Below are 21252 nucleotides of genomic sequence, written 5' to 3'. Positions count from 1 at the left end.
GATTGAGCTCAGGGTTTCATACATAGTAGGTTTGTACTCTATCAATGAGCACATCCCAGCACAAGGATCTTTTATTGGCAACAAGGAGATGCTCTAAGGAGCTGGGCACTGGGGGAGAGGGTGGGAGGCTATAAAGAGATCAGTGCAGTAACATGTGTACCTCGCAGAAGGAGGGTCTGTTGATTCCAAGGTGGGTTGTTTAGGGCGAGTAAGGATTTCCAGGAGATGGTAACAGGAGAGGAGGAGCAGGGATGATGAGGTAGATGAGAAAGAGTGGGTGCTGTGGGTGTGAGGAGGTGTGGCCCAAGCAGGGTATAGCCTCCCAGGGTTCCCCATGTTCAGATGGGTCAATGTAGATGTGATGGAATGTGGTAGGAGGAGTCTTAGGCATGGGCATGGGCCAGGATCAGTGGGAATTTGTGTGTATTGGAACAAGCTTGAACTTCATATTGCAGCCATGGCAATTTGGAGCTGGTATTTATGTTCATGGAATCAAGTGGTAGGAAGAAGCACTATAGGAGAAGAAGTGATTATTGAAGTCATTCAGCTGGGAAATGGTTGAGCTTGAACTCGGGTAGCTCTCACTTTGAAAGTTTGCACTTCTTAATCTGTCTTCCACTTGGATCTTGAGGGAGGAAGCAGAATTCTTGTATGTGGAACAAGGCTCTAGCCAGAGGCCTCTGAGGTTCCCCAATTCCCAGATTCAATGATTTTGTTCTGCTCTGTAGAGATCATTTTCTCATATTCTTAGAACTGATTATCGATACAAAATGTGACCGAGTTGTCCAGGACTCTGTCCAGGAGCCCCACTCCCTCATTCTAGAGAGATGGATTGCTTCTATGAGAACCTAATCTCATCTCTAACTTGTGATGACAGGACACAAGAGATGCCAAGGTAGGACTGGGAGAGGAAGACACCACAGGAACACAGTCTGTCCATAGTGGGGAGCCCTGGAGAGTGAGAGCAACTTCCCTAAGAAACAAAGGAACTGCAAAGGCTGAGAGAACCTCTGATACAAGCCATAGGACACACATACAGACTTCCTGGGGAGCCTCCTGTTGGCATTTCTGGGGTCACCTTGGTGCTATACTATAACCAAGCAGTTGTCAGTGTGTTCCTGGCCTGTGACAAAGGTTATTCTACCTCCCCTCCACTTCAAGTTTTATTTTTGTTTGTCGTCTGAATGTGTTTTTTGGTATGCATGTATGTATCTGTGTTTGTGTGTGCAAGTACATATGCATGTATGTGTGCACATGTGTATGGAGACCTAAGGTTGTTGTCTGGTGTCTTCTTCAACTTCTCTCTATCTTGTATACTGAAGTAGAGCCTCCAGTGAACCTGGAGCTTGCCAGCTAACTTCAGGGATTTCCTGTCTCTACCTCTGGCAGGCTAGGGTTATGGAGGGGGCAGGCATCATACCCATGCAGATTAGATTTAAAAATATGTGTATGTGTATGTATATATGGAGAGAGAGAGAGAGAGAGAGAGAGAGAACACAAGTGTGTGTGTGTGCGCGTGTGCACATACATGCCATAGTACACCTGTTGAGGTCAGAGGAAAATCAGTAGGAGTCATTTCTCTTCTTCAACCATATTAGTCCCAGAGACGAGACTCAGGTAATCAAACTTGTCAGCAAGCACCTTTACCTGCTGAGCCATCGCACAAGACCCCACCTAGCATTTACTTGGTTCTAGAACTCGGAACTTCAGTTCTCACGCTTTCAAGCACTTTACAGCCATCTATCTCCCTGGCCCTTTGTTATAAGTTATACTTATAAGTTATAAGTAAACTCTTACTATGAATAGAGGAAGTCATTATTCCCTGCATCCTAAGTAAGAAGATAACACATCTTAGAAACAGATGATTGTTTTTAAGAATTACTTTAGCGACGGATGCTAACAGAGGGTTGAAAGGGGCAAATGGGCTCACCTTCTTTACATCCCGCACCAGCAGATGAAGGGTGTTTGGTGGGCCCAGTCTCTGAAAGGCAAGCAGTCGGCCACAGTAAGTACAGTTGGCTCTTCAACTCTTGAGCAAAATTCTGCCCCACTGAAGTGTGGCGTTCGTAGTGTACCACTGTCTCATTTCTTTTATAAGACAACTGGTTGTGGTTACCACATTCAGACACATGTGAGATACTTTGAATACTTTCAGTGTTCTTGTAGTGTTAAGTACCTGCATGTTTTAAACCATTTCTGCCACAGAAAGTTGGAATGGGGAAGGAGTTATACATTCCTAAAACTTGAATTGTTCTAGTGTAGGCAAAGTCAATTTCATCCTGCTACTTCCTGTTCTGACACAGCTCCTGACTGCTAAACCTTGTTTTCAGTGTAGCCCCTGGAAAGTCGAGGGTCCCAAGCAACAACTGAGTAATAACCCTAGTGACTGTTCAGTCTGCTGATGCCTTAGGATATGACATCCTCTTGCTTCACAAGCACAGGGTGTAAACGCAGGCTTACTATGGTTCATCTGGCTGATTTTAGACTTTTCCCTGTTGCACAAGCACCACACAGGCCTTCGTAATAGACTGCATCAGAATCCTTTCCCCGGGCTGCTGACGTACAGCCCCATCCTCGTTCTCCACATGAGCTGCAGCTCCTGGTTAGCCCCATGACCCCAGGGAAATGCCTGATGCTTCAGTGGTCTGTGTTGCTAAGTCGTGATGTTCAGTGGGCTGGGACCATCAAGTACATTTCCATTTTAGGACACTTTCATCTCAGAGATGGCTTTATGAAGATGTGATCCCACTGTACAGCAAGGATCATCTGTCCACTGCATCTGGAAGGATTAGCTGGCTGGCATGCTGTAGTTACTAAGAATATCAATGTACACTAGCCAGGAGCAAGTGAGGAGTTGCCTTCTGCTACATATGGGTCTTCCAGATGAAACTGCCCCACTGAGTCTATACTCTGCCCAGCTTCCCCCCACCTTTTGGATAATATGTATCAGCGATGAGCGTATTAAGTGCTGGTAGTGCTAGCTCGCCTCCACCCTTCCTCCTGGGATGCTCACGGTGTTGTAAAGCTCCTCCAGTCTCGGGATGGTGAGGAAATGCTGCATGTTCACTCCATTTTCAATCAGGAGCTTCACAAAGTCAACCCGATCTAGGACAAGGGCATCCAGCATGGCTTGCTCCAGGGCATTCACCTGCACGAAATCCAGAAGGGAGACCATGAGTTGCCTCCCGGGAGACTCCAGGCAGGAGACCTTAAGACATCTCGTGGAGAGTTCTGGAATGTTTCGAATTTTTGTTTGTTTGTTTTGTGTGCATGCATGTGTGTGTTGGCGGGGCATGTATTGTTAACCTGATGCTGGGAATTGAGCCCACGGCCTCACATATGCCCATCACGAGCTGTACTAAGGGCCTGCACCCCCCAGGCTGTGGTTCCCAGAGTTCTTTCCTTCAAATAAACATGCCTTAACCTTCTCCTCTCTGTCTTCAGTCTGGTCCCCACATGCTCTGTCAAAGTCTATAAGAGATTTTATCTTTTAAAATGTGAGTCAAAGAGGCCATGGAGTTGGCTCAGAAGTTAGAAGCACTTTTTGCGCTTGAAGAGGACCCAGGTTCAAATTCTCAGCCCTAACATGGTAGTTCACAACCTCTGCTAACTCCCGTCCCAGGGGATCCAGTGCCTTCTTTTGACTTTTGTAGGCACTTGGCATGTACATGATGGTGCACATACATGCATGCAGGTGCACATACATACATGCATGTAAAACACATGTGTAAAATAATAACAATAAATAAACCTAAAACACATTTTGATGAGTTGAAGACAGCCATCCCAGTGTTGCCCCATTTAGTTTCTCTCTGCTGATTCCTTGACTGGGGAGCATTTTGGGGCAGTGATCAGACCATGTGGGTATGTCATACGCCACTAGGGTGCTGTCGGGTGAGTGATGACCACACGCTGCTCCTATTTATGGAACAAAGGTACCACTCTGAAAGGAAGTTCTGGTCATCTTAGTAGTAGCTCCTGCTGCTTGGCAGGCATGCAGACACTCAGTGCATGAAAATATGGGAAACAAACCACATATTTAGAATTCATGCCACAACACCCTTTTGAAGTGGTAGTGCAGAGAGGGTGATGGGTGGGCAACAGTGGCTACCCAGCTTTGGAGGCTGGAGCCATTCATGCATGTTTTCTAGGTCTCCCTGCTGCTGGCAAGCAGGGAGTCTGCAGGGACAAGCATATGCCATAGAGACAACCTCTCCTCCTTATAAAACAGTTGTGACTACATTGCAGTGAACACACTATTGTCGTGAGGTATTGACATTAACCCATTCTGGTAGGGATGAGGCAAAGGTACCAAAGGAGTCTCTTCCCTGGAGAACTGGGGGATGCCAATGCAGAACTCTGAAGACGCAGGCAAGGACATGAGCACATGAGCACATACCCAGTTCAGCAGCTCAATCTTCCGGGGATCCGTTTCTTCCTCCACTTCCTCTTTCACTTTGCCTTTCTTCTTGCCTTTTCCTTTTCCTCTTCCCTTGGTGGTGGCTGTGGGTGGCTTCTTCTCCTTCTCTGCAGCTTTGGTGTCCACAGGAGGGGCCAGGCTTCCCAGAGGCTGTAATCCACAACAAGCATATTGGGAAAAGGTACCAAGACTGCCCCTTATTTTAAGGTGAGCACAGGGACACCCTGAACTCTACATGTATATACATACACACACACACACACACACACACACACACACACACACACACACACACACGTATACACACATACCCACATGCTCACACACACACATGAGTATACACATATGCCCACATGCTCACACACACACATGGGTATACCCCCATGCCCACATGCTCACACAGACATACCCGACTTAGACTCACAAACATCCTCACACATGAATAGAACAGATGCATGTACACATTGGAAGGTACACATTCATATTCCTGCAAGCAATGCCTCCATGGTTAATGCTATGAACATATACATGAATATTCATACATGCATACACCCAAGGCACATATGTACCAGCACACACAAGCATACACACATGTACACATGCAAACTGTCACTGTGGCCTGGCTGTCTGATGAAGAAAATCTTGATACTGTGAACCACTGTTCCTGATGGGGCATAAAGAGTTAGTTGGCCTGATGCAATGGCCATGTATATTTGAAGCAAATAACATGTTGATTGATGAGTGTATTTTGAGGAAAGGATGCTGAGAGGCAAATTTAAAAGGTACCGGAGGTGTGCAGATGGTCCTCTAATGATGGGAGAATGTGACTGTAAACGGGTTAAAGGCAACAGATAGAATGCAAGTTGCTGTTTAGGGAGACGTGTGAGCTGGAGATTATTATGGCTAAACCAGCTCTGGCAGGTACCTTGGAGCCATGTGGATGGAGGCCTCAGGAGCAATGCATGTGGTGGTGGGTAAAGGTTTCAAGGGCACATGCATGTCATGGTAGTCTAGAGGCCTTGAGGACACATGCATTGTGGTGATGAACTGGAAGCTTCAAGGGCTCAATGCAGTATGGTGACAGATTGAAGGCCTCCAGGACAGAGGGTGCTCATTCAGTGGAATAGGAGAGAGAAAGAAGTGGGCCTGATCCCCTGGTAAGTGTGGGACAATGGGCCTGTCATGGTAACACAGCCAGTGTCAGAGCCGCTCGACCCTCTGCTGATGGTCTCTCCCCACTGCCTTCTTCCCATCATGCTCTGCTGGTGGTTGTCCACAGACACACTCCCTCTTCTTCACTTTTTCCTCTGCTTGCTTTGCTGCATCTTTCTGTCTGTCCATTGCTCTGGATTGGTCATCGGTGACAGTGCTAATGCCCACATCTAGGGCATCACCTCGCTCCCTTCATGTCAGGCTCTTCGGTCGTCTGACTTGATGGCTGCTTCCTCCCTTAGGCATCTCTGCCAGTTTCCTGGGCACTGCAAGCTCCAGGTTTTCTTTTCTGTGTGGCCAGTGCTTCTCAATGCCAAGGCTCTGCTGGATTCTGTCCTTAGCCCTCTTCACTTTCATTTTGTTCTCTCCCTCATTAGCCTCACTGATGCTCACACCACGGATCTTTATTTATTGATGAACAATCTTCCCTGTCCAGTTTCAGCCTGCTCTCCTCCCCAGGGTTCCTTTGGTGAACTTGGCAGCTCCCTAGGCATGTCTCATAGCCTCCTTCCTTCTGTATCAGTCAGCTTTCTGCTGTTACAGTGAAATACCAAGAGCTTGACACTGTATATCTAGTCTACAGCTTTGGAGGCTGAGACTCCAAATAACAGGGAGTTAGACAGCTCTGCCCTGGATCTCCTTGCTGCATCACAAACATGGGGAAAGTTCCATAGTAGGAACAGCTACAGCCTGAAGAAATCACCTGGTGAGGCAGGAAGGGGGAGGAGGGGCATCCCAGCTTCTTTTATTCATCACAAACTCTCCCACAGGAGCTAGCCATGGGTTTGAAGAATGACAGCACTGCCTTCTAAAGGCAGTGCTGAAACTCAGTCTCCTGAGTCCCAAGTACCTTCTACTAGACCACTTCCACACTTCCACATCTTCTTCTTCTTCTCCTTCTTCTTCTTCTTCTTCTTCTTCTTCTTCTTCTTCTTCTTCTTCTTCTTCTTCTTCTTCTTCTTCTTCTTCTTCTCTTACATTTTTATTAGATATTTTCTTTATTTACATTTCAAATGTTATCCACTTTCCTGGTTTCCCCTCTGAAAAACCCCTATTCCCTCCCCATCGCTCACCCCCGCTCACCAACCCACCCTCTCCTGCTTCCTGGCCCTGGTATTCCCCTACACTGGGGCAAAGAGCCTTCACAGGACCAAGGGCCTCTCCTCTCATTGATGACCGACTAGGCCATCCTCTGCTACATATGCAGCTGGAGCCATGAGTCCCACCATGTGTACTCTTTGGTTGGTGGTTTAGTTCCTGGGAGCTCTGGGGATACTGGTTAGTTCATATTGTTGTTCCTCCTGTGGGGCTGCAAACCCCTTCAGTGCCTTGGGTCCTTTCTCTAGGTCCTTCATTGGGGACCCTCCGTTCAGTCCAATGGATAACTGTGAGCCTCCACTTCTGTATTAGTCAGGTACTGTCAGAGCCTCTCAGGAGTCAGATATATCAGGCTCCTGTCAGCCAGAACTTGCTGGCATCCACAATAGTATCTGGGTTTGGTGATTGTCTATGGGAAGGACGCCCAGGTAGGGCAGTCTTTGGATTGTCCTTCCTTCAATCTCTGCTCCACACTTTGTCTCTGCAACTCCTTCCATGGGTATTTTGTTCTCCCTTCTAAGAAGCAAAGTAGCTGGATATAAAATTAACTCAAGCAAATCAATGGCCTTCCTCTACACAAAGGATAAACAGGCTAAGAAAGAAATTAGGGAAACAATACCCTTCACAATAGTCACAAATAATATAAAATACCTTGGTGTGACTCTAATCAAGCAAGTGAAAGATCTGTATGACAAGAAGTTCAAGTCTCTGAAGAAAGAAATTGAAGAAGATCTCAGAAGATGGAAAGATCTCCCATGCTCATGGATTGGCAGGAGTAATATAGTAAAAATGACCATCTTGCCAAAAGCAATCTACAGATTCAATGCAATCCCTATCAAAATTCCAACTCAATTCTTCACAGACTTGGAAAGAGCAATTTGCAAATTCATCTGGAATAACAAAAAAACTAGGATAGTGAAAACTATTCTCGACAATAAAAGAACCTCTGGTGGAATCACCATCCTTGACCTCAAGCTGTATATAGAGCAATTGTGATAAAAATTACATGGTATTGGTACAGTGACAGGCAGGTAGATCAATGAAATAGAATTGAAGACCCAGAAATGAATCCACATACCTATGGTCACTTGATCTTTGACAAAGGAACTGAAACCATCCAGTGGAAAAAAGACAGCATTTTCAACAAATGGTGCTGGTTCACCTAGCAGTTAGCATGTAGAAGAATGCAAATCGATTCATTCTTATCTCCTTGTACAAAGCTCAAGTCCAAGTGGATCAAGGACCTCCACATAAAAACAGATACACTGAAACTAATAGAAAAGAAAGTGGGGAAGAGCCTCCAGCACATGGGCACAGGGGAAATTTTCCTGAACAGAACACCAATAGCTTATGCTCTAAGATCAAAAATTGACAAACAGGGCCTCATAAAATTGCAAAGCTTCTGTAAGGCAAAGGACACTGTCAATAGGTCAAAAAGGCAAGCAACAGAGTGGGAAAAGATCTTTACCAGACCCCACTTTTTAAAGCTGTCTCCCCCTCATCCCCACTGCCCTAGGCACAAAGCTTCTAACCAGTGAACCTCCAGGAGCAAACCAGAGTCCCTACAATGCCTGTTATTAAAACCAGACAACAAGCAGAAACATAATAGAAAGTAAAGCTGTTGCTGAGAAGGTGGAGGGCACCCAGAAGACATCTCCAACACAGTCCATTCCAGTGTCATCTCCCTCACTGCCTGCCCTCCACTGTGTTTGGCCCATCCCTACAAGCAGTCATGTTTCATGCCCAGAACTGCTGACTTCTACCCCATTCTTGCTTTCCTTTCTGTCTCCACTCTAGACCCAGACGCCTTTTCTCAGCTGAGCCATTTCAACAGCCCATTAGAGAGCCCTGCACAGCCACCATGGTTAGTACCCTCTCAGGGCTTGGGGCAAGACAGTCCAAAGCACCTGGAAGAGATAAATTATGTAATACACGCTTACATACATATGTATATACATACATACATACACACACTATGTAATGCACACTTATACACACACACATACACACACATACACACACACACACTCAGAGAGAATACTACAGTGCTAATATTGATTCTGCCAAGAGCGAAGGCAGCCTATAGCCCAGTGGTTCTCAACCTTCCTAATGCCTCAGCTCATGAACACAGCTCCTCATGTTGTGACCCCCCCCCCAACACCCAACCATAAAATTATTTTGTTGCTACTTCATGAGTGTAATTTTGCTACTGTCATGAATCATAATGTAAATACATGTTATGCAGGATACCTGATATGTGACCCTTAAAGAGACCATGACCCACAGGTCGAGAACCGCTGCTATAGGATGAGGGAATATATGGAAAATCAGAAAGGTGAAAAGGGTTTATCAAAATGTATCCTAAAACTCAACAACAAAAATCCAATTCAAAAAAAAAGCAAAACACTTGAATAGCTGTTTCTCCAAAGCCTTTCACAAGTGGACAGCACAGATGCTCACCATCACGAAGGGAAACACAAATAAAAACCAGCTGAGAAGCCATCCTAACCCACTAGGACGGCCATTATGGTAAAACAGCAATATAAAACAATGGAAAATAACACATGTTTCTGAGAAGGCAGAGAAATAGGGATATCTGCACTTTGGGTACAGGTGTAAAATTATGAAAGTGTCATGGAAAAGATCTTGGAAACTGCCAAAAAAAAATTAGACATAGAATTATCACTTAATTATGAATTATGACAGAAGTCCACTTCTGGATATATTCCCAAAGGAATTTATGGCAAGAGTCAAATGGACACCTGCGCACCCACATCCACAGCGATGCTACTCATGATGGCTGGTACTCTTGATGGCTGGCTGGAGAAGCAGTGTGGATACACACCAAGTAGGGCACCCCCCGCCTCTCATTTCTAGACAGGTCTCTCACTGTTTAACCCTACTGCCTGGAACTTACTTTATAGAACAGACTAGTCTCAATATCATAGTGTTCTGCCTGCTTCTGCCTCCCAACTGTGGTGATTAAAGGTGCATGCCACCACAGGGTGACAGGATAGCAGGTACTTCCTAGCATTCAGCCCTGGATTGTATCTGCAGGACTCAGAAGCATACATCCTGGCCAGTTTTCAGCCTCCCCCTCCCCCTCAACCTCCTTCCTTCCTGAGTCAGCCTGTTCTCACTTAGTATTCCAACCTTAAAGTTCCCATTTCCCTGCACTTGTTTTGCCAGTTCCTTTCTTGCCTCAGCAGGTTTCAGTTGCCCTTCCCCCTGCAGGGAAGGTGCTTGCTCCTCATGGCCCACCAGCCAGCCTCTACCTGTCAACCACCTAGTGTCCACTCGGCAGTGTCTTTCCTGGAATCCCATTACAAATTAGCTCCCTCTATACTCTGTCCATTTCCTACAATTTGGAATCCAATAATTATCTGCTTTTTCATTCCACACTAGCCTCCTTCTCTCTTCCATCTTCCACCTTCAGGTCTGCCCCAAAGAAGACTTCGTCAAAGGCTCTCCTTGTGAGTCTGTTCTATTAACTTCTGTGTCCCCAGCACATGGAACGAGGGCCCCAGACACAAGACACAACTGTCAACCAACATTTCCTAAATTAGTGAATACAAATACACAGTTTTGAAAACACATTGAGCAAGTGTGAAGCGGCAGCCTATCTCCCTAACGCAGCTTCTGGCCTTGCTGTTGCTAGAAGTGGAGAAGGCACAACATGTGTGGCTGGTATGGGAAGACAGCTTCTAGCTGCTCAAATGAGCTCATCTATGGGACTTCCTGGCTACCTTCCAAGATGCCTAGGGCACTCTGGGTAACCGCAGAAGAAGAGCTTGTAACCCAGGCTGGCAGAGCCTATGCTCTTGAAAGGGGCTTCAGTAGCTGTCCAAAAGAGGGCAGCTGATGGGTGAATGTAGCTATCATACACTTGAGATGTGGATGCTCCGTGCTAGCTGTCATAATAGGTTAAAATGAAATGTTATGGAAGAATCCCAGAGAACAGGAGAAGAGCGATAGCCTGGAGAGAAACTGGGTATTGATGTCCTTTGCTTCAGCCATGAGGAAAATCAGATGGCTGATACAATTGGAGTCTTACAAAGCATGATATGGCTGTGACATGGTAGACTGAACATAGCAAAGTGAAAACTAACAAGGAACAGAATCCCCACCCCACCTACCCCAGCCCTACCCCTGGGTGCCACCTGCCTGGCCCTTCATGCTGTGAGGGGTGTGTGTAGCAGGAGGTGTACATGACAGAACCTGTGGAGATTTCTGCACATGGGTTAACAGGGGTGAAGTGATTCTGTTTGTGGGCCAGGGTGTGTGTAGAGCCAGCAGAAGGCAGGTGATAGTCATCTGTGCTGTGCAGGAGAGATCACACCCAGCACAGGGTATTACATTGTAGGCGCCACGCCCTTAAAAGGATGTGGTTGCAATGAACCACATCCACAAGGAGGAAAGTTTGCTTTGAACTTCAAATATGGGTTGAACAATTATTGCTGGAAATAGTGTCTGTGACATTCCTTTGGGCTCCTTATGTGGCTTCCTAGTCCACCACAAGCCTTATAGTCTGGCTTATGCTCTAATGTTTAGAGCAAAGAAGTTTCTTTGATTGAAGGAATGAATGACTGAAGGATGCCAAGTCACTTATCACGCATGCTTTGTGTGCTAAGGGTATTGACACATTTGCTTTAGCCACAAGGAAAATCAGATGGATGACATAGTCAGAGTCTTAACAAACTGTGATATGGTTGTGACTCTGTCTACCATGTCCCCAAGTGTGTGCACATACACACAGTTTGCCCTACATTACAACACACACAATCTTCTGGCCACACACAAACTGTCTCTCTTTCAAATACATTGTCACAGGCACAAACATACAAAATATTCCTCAATCAAACACACACACATACATATACTTGCTAATCAGACCACACCTGCTATTCACACACACACCTGCTAATCACTCACACACATACACACATACCTGCTAATCACACACACACACACCACATACAGGTACACCTGCTAATCACACATACGTACACACCTGCTAATCATACACACACATACACACCACATATACATACCTGCTAATCATACACACATACCTGCTAATCACACATACACACACACACACATACACCTGCTAATATTACATATATCTGCTAATCACACACACGTACACCTGCTAATCATACACACACAGGTACAACTGGTAATAACACATACACATCTGCTAATCACACACATATCTGCTAATCACACACAGCTGTACCTGCAAATCACACACACATACATACACACACACACCTGCTCATCACACATACACACATACACACATCTGATAATCACACACACCACATACCTTCTAATCATACACACACACACCTGTTAATCATACACACACCACCCATGCCTACATGTATTACTCACTCATACATCATACCACAAACACATCACAGAGCACATAGAGACAAAACACTATTCTACAGGTGTGATATACCCAAAAGTTACACATGTGCATTCCCTCACATTCACACATGTACATATACACAAACACCACATATGCTAATCTACATCTGTATATTACAAGCCACATACCCCACACACATGATGTGCACAGACTTACTTCATCCAATCCATTAAACCACACCACAGATACTAGACCAGAGACACCAGGCACAACGATCATATCACACATACATCACACATAGAGTTCTCTAGACCCCTCAAAGCTTCATGAAACACAGTCTGAAAACTCAGCGCCCTAGACGGAATTACTGCAGTTAATTTTAATGATTTATTTTCTTCTTTCAAATGGTAAGAACCTTCTTTTACCAGCAATGATGAAAGGTTTGGCGGTTAGTTTCGTCAGGAAGACCTGCTCAGTGCGGACTCTGTGCTTGGAGCCTTTGTTTCTTTGATGTTAAACAGCAACATCTTCCAGTAATCTCATGGATTACCCAGATCAGAAAACTCTCAGATCATCTCCAGAGATCCACATCATGAGCAAGGACACACTAACACAGCACCATGACAAGTCACAATTAATGTTCTAAACAGAAAACAGTTCCACAAGGTACAGTGGTAAACGCACAAGGGAGGTAAAGGCAAGAGGGTCAGGAGTTCAAGCCAATCTTGCCTGCAGAGGCACCGTCTCGGCCAGACTATATGAGACCAGAAATCAAAAAAAAACAAAACAACAACAGAAAAACAGTTTCACCGGCCAGTGTGGGCCAAAGACAAAGATCTGGCTTCGTGCTATGTCGACACGATTCCAAGCCAGTGCCAAGCTCAGCTGATCTGGAGCCGACGCGTTGGTTCCTAGGAAAGAAAGAAGTGAGAGCATTCCTCGCTTGTGTCTGGACCACTGGAGCTTGGCGGGGTTCTAGTCTAGGAACTTGGGTTTCCCACTGGGAACTTATTTGGAGCTAAGCACCTATCACTTCCTTCTTTCTTGCCCCCAAAGGACCACCCAAGCTAAGAATTCTGCATTTTAAAAAAATATTTCCTGAGAGAAAGCCAGAGGCAACCTCATCCCAAACCAACTGAGCATGGTTTCCTGAAAGGGATGAAGGAGGAGCCAAGCAATTCAGGGCCCTCACCTGAAAAGGAGAGAAATCTGAAACTATTGGACATTTGCCAGGACGAGCCAAGGACCATAACCCCCAGGGCAGCACAGAGCCCAGTGCAGCCTAAAGAAGATGGTGGTGAACTTCCTCTGTCCCCATGACCCCAGGCTAGTTGATAGGCAAGAATGGCACGTGCCTCCCGTGGCGATCCTCCTGCACCACAGCTCCTGACTGTGGTCTGTCCTTAGAGGTGGGTTTCTGTGCTTAGGAAGCAGCCTCCCCAGAACAGCTTTCAATAGACTCAGCTCTGAGAGCTTGATGGACCCATGGGTGTCCATCAACCCCTATCTCACAACAGCCCTCTCAGAATCTGGTCATTTCACCATTTCATGCCGAGGTTACCCTAGGCAACCTGGCCGGCTCAGGGCTCCTTTACTAAAGATCCTTAGTAGGGGAGTGGGGATGTGAAGGAGCCCTGTTTGACAAAGCCCTTGCTAGGCAGCTCTAGAAAGAAAACCCAGAACCACGCTGTCCCAGGAGCTCACCTTTGAGCAAGGCAGTTAAAATTGCCATCTCGACATCTTGCTGACCCTCAGAACCCATCCGAAACACAGTGACCTGCAAACAGGTGGATGGGGGAGAAGACAGCGTCAAGGTAACATCGAGAATGAGAGGAGGATCTGAGCTGTTTTTGAAAAGCTGTACACAAAGACTGGAACAATGAAGCAGAGCTGAGAGCCTGTTAAATGTTCACAAGAGTTTTCAGTCCCCAGGAGTTGTTCTTGCTAATAGAATCCTTGCCTGGATTTGGAATTTATTATCCTGCCTTGGGAATAGGGTAAGCACCTCAGGATTACCCAATATTTAAATAGCCATCTGAGCTTATGAACACATACCTAGCCAGAAGGAATAGGTTAACACAAATTTAGAATTTTGAATATGTCATCATCCACAAACGAGGTGTGCCTGTGCCTTATAAGGTTGAAGGAAGTTGAGGGAAGAAATGAGAAATGACACCTGCATTTGCAAAGGGAAGTAAATTTGGTTTTATGACCAACCACATCTAAAGGTGTGTTTATGTCTCTCTTCCCCGGGGGACTTTAAATCTGATTCGTGTTTTGAATTTCTGAGTTGAGTGACCTGATGTGACATCACCTCATGTTCGCTAAGGTCTGGAAATACCTGGGACCCTCTGTGGCAGTGGTTTGTAATCTTCCTAATGCTTTGACCCTTTCATACGATTCCTTGTGTTGTGGTGATCCCCAACAATAAAGTTATTTTTGTTGCTACTTCATAACTGTAATTTTGCTACTGTTATTTATCATAATGGAAGGTCAACTGAAGTATGCAGATGGTCCATCAAGCAAGTACAACAGAGCTAGGCACAGAAAGAGCTCTCTCCTTGGAGCTTGTTTGGAAATCAATTCAAGACACTCACGAGTTCTTTCTTCTTCATGCACTCCATGATAATTGCAAACAGCTGATGCGACTGGGACTTGCTGTAATTAAATGTTTTCTGAATGGTAACTAGAAGCTGGTCCCGCAGGGACTCGTTTATGACCCTGTTCAAAGGGGCGAAGAGAGAGAAGGGAGCAAGGGAATTAGGGCAGCTCCCAAGTAAACCAGACAGTTTCGCCCACCCAGTACTTTTGATTTTGGACTGCTAATGGAGATTTGTGTACAGGGGACAAAAAGTCACCCCGGTCTAAAAGCAGCATTAAAAACTGGCCTACATTTAGCTCTTTGCAAGACTTAATATTGTAAAATAAAGTTATAAGAGAGACTTCAGCAGAGAGGATTCCGTCAGGAACATGAGCTCCTGGTCATTCTCGAGAGAAAATCAAGAAAACCCCTTGTAAGTTAGACATTTTGGGGATATCTGAGGGGATCGTGTCAGATGTTTTCCCCAGTCTGGCAAAAAGCCATTAAGAGCTCGCCCTTGTCACACGCCACTCCTACCCTCCTTCATCGCAGTATTTGTGTGCGAAGGACAAAATGTCAGAGGCGCGTCCACTGCCGTCACAGACCACCACAGGGACAGGAGGGTCTTCTCTGAGATACTCCAGGACGATAGAAATCACGTTAGGGCCACCTTCCACCACAAGGCCCACGACAGGTACACCCTGGCCCAGTCCTGCAACACAATCACACTGCCGTTCACACCAGCGTGAACAGCTCCAACAAAACAACAAAAAAGTACAAACTTCCTGCCCCAGGGCTTTCCCTGTAGTGGTATTGTTGACCAACACTCCAACTAAGTCAGGCAAAAGGTGACTGTCTTCATTCTTGCATTTGAACTTCATATCATGGCCTCCTCCTGTAAACTCCAAGAACTCTTAAACTCCCACTGACACTCCCATGTGACCTTGGTAAAGAATCTGACACAGGGACTCGGGGCCAGTTTTAAAAGCATTGCTAAGAAGGCTCCTTTTCTACCTTGCCTAGGTGTGAAATGCTGGAGGCTGTCTTCTAAGAATGATCCAGTGTAAGGAGGGCCGGACTGAGCCAGAGGGGAATTCAGCTCAATCCAGGGCCTCTCCTGTGTCAGCAATGCTGGACCATTGATTAAAGCACCATCTCATAGATGGCCAGTTGTAAAAGGAGCAGGGCCTCACTTATCTCAAGAAGAGCAATGGACCTGAAATATAAGAATATATTTGGCTTTTAGATAGTGTTTGGGAAGTTGAAGAGGCACATACGTGTAGTCGTCTGCCATTGTTGCTGCTGCCTCCAGAGTCTCAAATATGGCAGAAAAGATTGAGATCTCCCATCCCAAAAACATTTCAGGTATCAAATTTTTGGATTGGAGATGATCATGGGTAAAGGGTATGCAAATATGCCCAAATTTTATAAATCCAAGACTGAAACACTTCTGGCCCCAGTATATATTATCTTAGGGGTGAAAACACAGAGTACTATTAGCCTACTGCTAACAACTTATTTCCGGAGACTGCTATGATTTAAAATAAATGAATAATAGGGCTCTTCAAGAGCACAGTAGGAATAGACACAGCTTTGGTGATAGATCCAGCAGGGTCGGCTCTGGGAAGCAGGAAGTGATGGGGGAATTCTGGAAGCTGAGATAATACTGTGGGGGACAGTGCTGGGGAGGAGTCTTCGTGACAAATTTGCCTACGTCAAAATGTTATCTCTGCCTGATCGGGACATATTATAGAGTTTGTTCCTTGGGATCTACTAGGGATTAATTCCAGAGCCTTACAACATCCCCCTGGACACCAAATTCAAGATGCTCAAGTCTCTTATATAAAATGGTGGAGCATCTGCTTATACGTTCTCCTGTATGCCTCAAACCATCTCCAGGGGACACATAATACCTGGCATGATGCAATGATATGAAAGTAGTTATTATATCATGTTGTTTAGGGATAATAACCGGGGAAAAAACTCTGTACACATTAATTAAAAACAGAAGTTCTCTTCTGAATGTTTTTCTGTCTGTGGCCAGTGACATTCCAGGCTTTGGATCCTGTTACCACGTAGGCTCACTGATTGCTGATCAGGTTTTGCTTGGTTTCTGTAGTTGTGAGCTACATTACAAGAGGCAAGTAGAAGGAAATGTCCTTGACATCACGGTTCTCTAGAGCTTCAGATGGAATCTGCCAGCATGGGTTATAAGAAGCCTTGAGACTATCAATGAGTGAATTCAGTCTCTCTTTTCCTACTGTTTTCCCCAGTGGATGCTTAAGGATTTAGAATAATTTTTTTGTCTCCTGCTGGAAGAACTACAGTTGAGCTTACTTCAGCCAGCAAACGTTAAAGATATGTCATGGGCTAAGCCAGCAGTTCTCAACCTGTGGTTCTCTACCCCTTTGGAGAGTCACGGATCAGATATCCCGCATGTCAGATATTTACATTATGGTTCATAACAGTAACAATGCTGCAGTTATGAAGTAGTGACAAAAATAATTTTATAGTTGGAGGTCACCACAACACGAGGGATTGTATTAAAGGGTTGGAGCATTAGGAAGATTGGGAACCACTGGGCTAAACCATGAATAAGAAATAGTGGAAAGTGGATCAGGGTGATATGGTCTGTCTTTGGATTTCCATCCAAGCAGGCTTGAGATTTTACATCATCAGAATCATGGTGACTTCATTTCCAGAAGCAGAGTAGAACTTGCTCTTGGCTCAGGGTAGGCTCCTGAAACTCTCTGCAGTAGAGGTGACCACTGAGCCCCCCTTTGCTGTCCTTGCCCCACTCAGAGGCCTAGGCAAAGGATGACAAAGGGAAGCCCACAGGTCACAGGTCCAAGCAGAATTTACAAATCCAAAACTACTAAGTCCTACTGATTTATCTACCAAGATCTGATTCTTAGGACTTCCGCACTCATGAACTCACAGCGGCTGTGGCTGGCTGCACAGGATCAAGCCAGTCAGAATTCCAGCATGGGAGTGGGAAGGGGTTGACAAGTTGATAGTTTCTGTGAGAAGGGAGTCAGTTTTCTTTAAGCATGTGACCCTGGTAGGTTGACCAAACTCCAGTGGATGACCCCACACCTGTGAATGCATGGTCAGCACAACAGGATTTAAAGAGTCATTTATTTTAAGAGGACATGAATTTGGGGGGTGGTTGGAGGGTGAGGTGAGATTGGGGACAAGTAGGGGAGGGATAGAATAAAAATAAATTGTATAAAACTCTCAGAGAATTAATAGAAATAGTTTAAGCTGATTCTTGGAAATCTACAGCCTTTAGGAGTAGGCACCCCAGTCCTAACCACTTGAGTGATACCACAGTTCCTTACATTCTGACCTTTTCCTAGTTCTAGACTGAGGTGCACTGAGATATTACTGGTGATGTTAAGAACGAAATATTCTGTGACAAGTTTTGTGTGTGGGCATTTCCCAGGAGGTTATGCAAATACCTTTGTTCTACCAAGCTTCGTCCTCTCCTCTGGTTGGGAGCCAGTCCTTTCTCTCTAATTTATCCTCAGATTTCCCCCAGCAGTGAGTGTTCCTTCCTCAGGGCTGTGCCATCTGGACCAGCAAGCATGGTGCCCATCAGGAACAGATGGCCCTGCAGCCAGGTCCAAGGACTTCATCTCACCATATTAGTCCATGTGAGAGACTGAGAGCTACAGAGATATGTAATGACCCTACAACAACACTCATCAGTTCATAATCTGAATCATACCAAGTCTTTGGGAACAAGTTTGGGTTTTTTTTTCCTGATAAAACATTAAGGAAAATAACAGCAGTAAGTACATTGAACAAGAATGATGGCAACATGATGGGCAGTGCCGTCACCATGACAACCATGCCAAACAGTGCAAGGGTAAGTCTCAGACCAACTTGTGAACCTGGGCAAAGCATCCCATGGCTCCCTGGAAAGGTGATTTGGTAGGTGGCTAGGGTAAAGAGTCTGAGCATGGTCCATGGGCCTAGCAAGAATCAACACCCTCTGGTAATGTCCTTCTCAGCTGGCTTCCACCCTGGTAGAGTCAGATTGAGCTGATGGCCATGGCCTTCCAGGACTTACTTGTGTTGATCTTCTGCAGGGATATGTGTTTTTCCAGCTGTCTTCGAAGCTTCACCTCAGCACCATACTTGCCCAGGGTGCCATTGTCAGCCAAGATGAAGTGGGTGTGGGAATTGTTGAGCACGGAGAGCTTGCTCAGAGGGTTGGACATGGTCTGGTAGACTCTTGTTACCTGACAGAAAGCACGATATGAATCAAAGCTGCAGAACTTAGATATTAAGTGTCTCGGGGGACACAAGAAACATGTGTACACATACCACACAAAAACTTGGTTTTGTTTTGTTTTTAGATACAGGGCTTCTCTGTGTAGATCTCTGTATAGACTGCAGGACTAGCTCTGTAGACCAGGCTGGCTTCAAACTTACAAAGATCACCCTGCTCCTGCTCCTGCCCTCCTCTGCCTCTGCCCCTGCCCCTCCCTCTGCCCCTGCCTCCTCTGCCCCTGCCCCTGCCCCTGCCCCTGCCCCTGCCTCTGCTTCTGCCTCATGAATGCTGGGACTAAAGGTGTGCACTACCACTGCCCAGCCACTGCATGTAAACTTAAGTGTCACTTCTCTACCCTACACTCTGAAGGCTATTTTCTCAAATAATATATTGAAACAGAAAGAAACTTGTTTGCTTTAGGCAGTGGCAATCCAATAATTGAACATGTATTTACTTCAGAGAAATGAAAATTGACAGTAACACAAAATCCTGAGCACAGATGAGTGTCTGTGTGCGTGCATGTGTGGTGGCTACACATGCAAGTGGAGATCAGAGGTTATTTTTAAGACAAGGTCCCTCACCAAACATAATGATCTCTATGAGCCCCCAGGACCTCATGCCTTCATTTCCAGCCTCTAGGTTGCAGTCACATGCTACACCTGGATTTGTATGTAAGTATTGTGAACACAAACACAAGTGCTCCTGCTTGTCCAGCAAGCACTTTACCTGCTCACTGAGACACCTTTCTAACCCCCTGAGCACAAATTTTATAGAAACTTTATTTTTAACAGACCACCTATAAACAGCCTGGACATTTTTCAAGAGATGGTGGTTAAAGAACCTGCAGTGGTCTGTCTATATTACAGAACACCATTAAGCAGTTAAAAAGGAAGCCATTTGAGTGTCCCAAGAATTGCATGGGAAAACCCCATCCTCCTAAGGTTGCATACTGTATGATACCACATTGTGAAAATAATAAAAAATGATAGAGATACGTAACACCATAGTGGTTGTCAGGGTTAAGGAGGAAGGAGAGGTGGGAGGGAAGTGGTACAGATATTTAAGGACAACAGGGGACTTCCTTCGGTTGATGAGATAATTTGATGGTATCAATGTCAGCATCCTGATTATACTATCATTTTTCAAGAACTTTCCACCAGAGGAATGAGTGAAAGAAAGGTGCTCTCTGGTATTTCTTATAACAATGTACAAATTTAACACAATCTCAAAATACAGACTTCAATTTTTAAAACCTGTCAATGCCTTCAGGGAAAACTTACATCTTTCCCAACCAGGTCTTCCTTATTCTCCACCATGCCCCAGGGAGCGATTCCTATAGCACAGAGCCGGCCTCTGGACTTAGAGGAGTGGTCTTTCAAGGCATCCCCCACATGGCTGACGACACCTGTGAGCAGCCACACGCCATGTTTCAGGCTCTCCTGCGCCACATCACACCACACCAACATGGACAAACTTCAGGGTTGCCTACTCTGAGCCTCCATCATCCCTGTGAGTCAGGGAAGGAAACCCATTCTCTTCATGAAGAGAACACATCCTACAAGTCTGTGCTCATCATAACCACTGATCCTGTGTTAACTCCCAGAGTAGGGAAAATATGAGCAGAGTCCAAAACAGCTGGGCATGGATAGAAATCCATGACTCAAAGCTGGAAGTCACTGGGTCTCACTGGTAGTCCTAACTACATTCTGCTCTCAGTAAGAGCCAGACCACCAGGGATGTTCCTTTATTCATATATGGTTCAGTTCATTCTCCCATAAGGAGTGGAAACAATGCCTGTTGGCTCCTGAGAAATGGCACTCCTCCATGGCTGTGCTCAGGAAATGGCACAGACTAGCTGACTCACAGGTTCACTATCATCGCTGTTATTCCCACTGAGGTTTGGACCTCAAATGTCTCCCCAAAGTCCTATGTTAGATGCTTGGTATCTAGCAGGGCCCCATTGGGAGGTGGTGGACACTATAAGAGAAAAGACCCAGCATGTGGTCTGTGGGTTACTGGGACGTGCCCTCGAAGAGCTGTCAACTCTTTACCTTGCTCTCCTATGTACTCCTACCATGAGATGCTGACAGGCCCAGAGCAATGGGCCAACTGACCATAGGCTGAAACATCTAACACCGTGAACCAGAGTAAACGTAAACCCTTTATAAGCTGATTAGCGCAGATGTCTGTTATGGTGAAGGAAAGCCACCTAACAAAATTATGTTTGCACTATTTAAACAAATCCATCACAGTAACGATAAAACCATGTTGAGTAAAGTTTTCAC

At 45.5% G+C, this 21252-nt stretch overlaps 1 protein-coding gene across 4 annotated transcripts in view; it reads right to left on the bottom strand.

Annotated features, from left to right (window-relative positions):
• The window catches only part of Trpm1 (transient receptor potential cation channel subfamily M member 1), a 116884-nt gene that overhangs the window by 42875 nt on the left and 52757 nt on the right, over positions 1-21252 (bottom strand). For 3 of the 4 annotated variants that reach the window (XM_031386866.1, XM_031386867.1, XM_031386868.1), the window contains exons 5-13: positions 20248-20372; positions 18764-18935; positions 15226-15400; positions 14705-14828; positions 13812-13884; positions 12918-13018; positions 4400-4570; positions 3014-3148; positions 1931-1981 (exon numbers count right to left, since the gene is read on the bottom strand). In XM_031386866.1, the coding sequence (XP_031242726.1) occupies positions 1931-1981; positions 3014-3148; positions 4400-4570; positions 12918-13018; positions 13812-13884; positions 14705-14828; positions 15226-15400; positions 18764-18935; positions 20248-20372 (1127 nt within the window). The remainder of the gene's footprint in view (positions 1-1930; positions 1982-3013; positions 3149-4399; positions 4571-12917; positions 13019-13811; positions 13885-14704; positions 14829-15225; positions 15401-18763; positions 18936-20247; positions 20373-21252) is intronic. The other variant, XR_004123088.1, reaches the window with a different exon arrangement.

The sequence above is a fragment of the Mastomys coucha genome, unplaced genomic scaffold (assembly GCF_008632895.1).
Source record: "Mastomys coucha isolate ucsf_1 unplaced genomic scaffold, UCSF_Mcou_1 pScaffold21, whole genome shotgun sequence".
In the NCBI taxonomy this organism is placed as follows: domain Eukaryota; kingdom Metazoa; phylum Chordata; class Mammalia; order Rodentia; family Muridae; genus Mastomys; species Mastomys coucha.
The sequence above is the reverse complement of the archived record's forward strand: the minus strand, read 5'-3'. Positions and strand labels throughout refer to the sequence as shown.